At 38.3% G+C, this 2,516-nt stretch overlaps 1 protein-coding gene across 1 annotated transcript; it reads left to right on the top strand.

The window, feature by feature from the left end:
* The first annotated feature begins 1,090 nt into the window (after positions 1-1,090).
* On the top strand, positions 1,091-1,471 carry LOC138365458 (uncharacterized). The gene has a single exon (XM_069325772.1). The coding sequence runs from the start codon at positions 1,091-1,093 to the stop codon at positions 1,469-1,471; it is 381 nt and encodes a 126-aa protein (XP_069181873.1).
* Positions 1,472-2,516: the final 1,045 nt, after the last annotated feature.

Here is a 2,516-nt window from a genome sequence, read left to right as displayed (position 1 = left end):
AGAGTCAGAAGCGCCCAGAGTGATCTCCTGGTAAAGTATAAGCACTCTACTGAGTTTTGGGTTGGGTTGTCCATAAAGAAGGATCAACAATGACAACACACCAACCAACCATCATTGGTGATATATTTTGAGGAACTTGTGAAATACCAAGGTGCTGTATGTGATATTATTCCTCTTACCTCATGTGTTATTGGTTGACACACCACCACTCTTGTTGGTATTAGCAGCATATAGGCAATAGTGTTCCACTGCACTAGGCAAAGTTCCTGGTGTCAGCTAGTGTTGATTGATGCAGTTTGCAGACCTGTATTTGATGTATCATGCCCAGTTGTTGAGAAGCTGGATATAGAGTATTGGTGATATGTGTGTGATATTAGTAGAGTGTTTTATTTATTATTGTTGTGGAAGGTTCTTAATGCCAGTAAACTAGAATATTTGTTGCTAGCCTTTTAATCCCCTATAACCTTGATTGATATGTGGCCAGGCTATGTGTTCCAGTGATGGTGTACATTATTCCCTCAAGATATTAATATGGGAGTGGAGGTCTTATCTCCCTGACCATAACAAGTAAAATGGGGCCTAGTCCGTGATCATCAGTCAGGTAACTCCTGTTGTTTCAGGATATTTACGATGTAACTCCTGTGTTTCCAGGACAACTATTGTTGTAATCCTAGTGTTGAGGATTAATAATTATATATGACACAGTAGAACTGATCCGTGATTATTTTCTAGCTTGTTGTACCTATTTGAAGTGAATGTTGCGGTATCATTTCCTTGAAGACGTTTTGATGACTTGTGTTTCTGCATATGATTCAGCATGCAGTTCTATGGGATTTTAGTTATTACTGCACTTGCAACGCTGCTCGACAGAGGTAAGCATTACATTTTTGTTGCAGGGTCATATGCTAATCGAGTATATTCTGATTGTGGTATAATATTTTGTTTCTGAAAGTGTCGAAAATAATGAATTATTATGGAGCAATTAGTAAAAGAAATTTTGCAAAATCCATTAGTAGATAGGATTAAGACCTTAACAAAATCAGTGTTGATTTGTATGGGAAAAACCCTAGAGTTAGAAGTGGCATCCAGAATGATAAAAGCTAAGATACTGAGAACTATTTTTCTGCATCTAGTAGAAGATGGCTTATTGGGTGATGAGGTATTAGAAGAATTCTCTGATGAGTTTGAGAGTACTGCCAGATTAAGACGGCAGGAGTTAGAACTTCAACTAAAGCAAGTTGAGTTTGAAAGGTTTAAGTGTATAGAAGAAACTAAACAAAAAGAAGAAGAAACTAAACAAAGAGAAGAAGAAACTAAACAAAGAGAAGAGGAAACTAAGCAGAGAGAAGCAGTCTTAGAGACAGTTAGAATTAAACAGCAGATGGCTGAGGCGCAGATTAGGCTTAAGGAGAAAAAGTTAGAAGCTGCAGCCACTGTCAGTAGTAAGGCTCTAAACGAAGTTCTAGTATAAGTAGTCACAGTAGTGGACTTTACTTCCCTAAAAGGTTTGAATTACCCAAATTTGATGAGTGGAACCCTGAATTGTTTTTCTTACACTTTTCCAAGCTAGCTACTAGTTTAAAATGGCCAGAAGATTCTTGGGTGACCATTATGCAAGGTCAGTTGTGCGGGAAGGCACAAGAGATTTTCGCTTCGCTCCCTTTCGAAGACAGCTTTCATTACCCCACAGTAAAAAAGAGGCTCTTGCAAGCGTATGAACTAAATGCAGAAGCATTAAGACAAAAGTTTAGAGGTCTCAAGCGTGCATCTGATCAGACAGTTACAGATTTTGCTCGAGTAAAAGAGTCAGTTTTTGACAGGTGGCTAAACCGAAATAATACTCATGATTTTTTGTCCCTTAAGCAGCTCATCCTAGTTGAAGAACTTTTGTCTTGTTTGCCTATAAAGTTGACCATGGCACTAGCCATAGGTAAACGTTCTTACAAAGATGTTCATGAGTTAGCTATGTTGGCAGATGAGCATGAGACGATTTTTAAGATACCGTATAACAATTTTAACATGGCACCTAAGACATTCACTTCTACGCAGGCAAATCCTGAGAGTTCAAAGAATAGTCATTATCATGCAAAGTCTGTTCTTATAGTCAGGGCAGATCAAGCATCTGTTAGATCTAAGGGTACTGTTAACCTTAGTAAAGCTACATCAGTTTCGACAAGTTCGACTGATGTGAAACAATGTAATTATTGTCACAAGAAAGGTCATGTTGTTCGTCATTGTTTCCAGGTTACATCCGGAATTACGGCCAAATGTCTTGGTGGTGAGTAAAAGTAGGCAAGGTCATAATTCTGAGACATTTTGTAAGGGTAAGCCACAGTGGCTTGCTGATTTTGACCCTTACATGATTCATGCTAAAATGGTTGGAGTGGTAGACAAGTGGATTCCTGTAGTTATGTTTAGAGACACTGATGCATCGTTAACCTTGATTACTTCCAGTATGTTTTCAAGGTCAAGAAGGTTGATCAGGACGAAGTAATTCTTATACTTAAATAGTTGGG

Source organism: Procambarus clarkii, chromosome 16, assembly GCF_040958095.1.
Source record: "Procambarus clarkii isolate CNS0578487 chromosome 16, FALCON_Pclarkii_2.0, whole genome shotgun sequence".
NCBI lineage: Eukaryota > Metazoa > Arthropoda > Malacostraca > Decapoda > Cambaridae > Procambarus > Procambarus clarkii.
Note: the sequence above shows the minus strand (reverse complement) of the source record. Positions and strands in the feature narration are given on the sequence as shown.

What these genes read in the sequence shown, in the direction of transcription:
- LOC138365458 (XM_069325772.1), top strand. Translation starts at nt 1,091, where the DNA reads ATGATAAAAGCTAAGATACTGAGAACTATTTTTCTGCATCTAGTAGAA.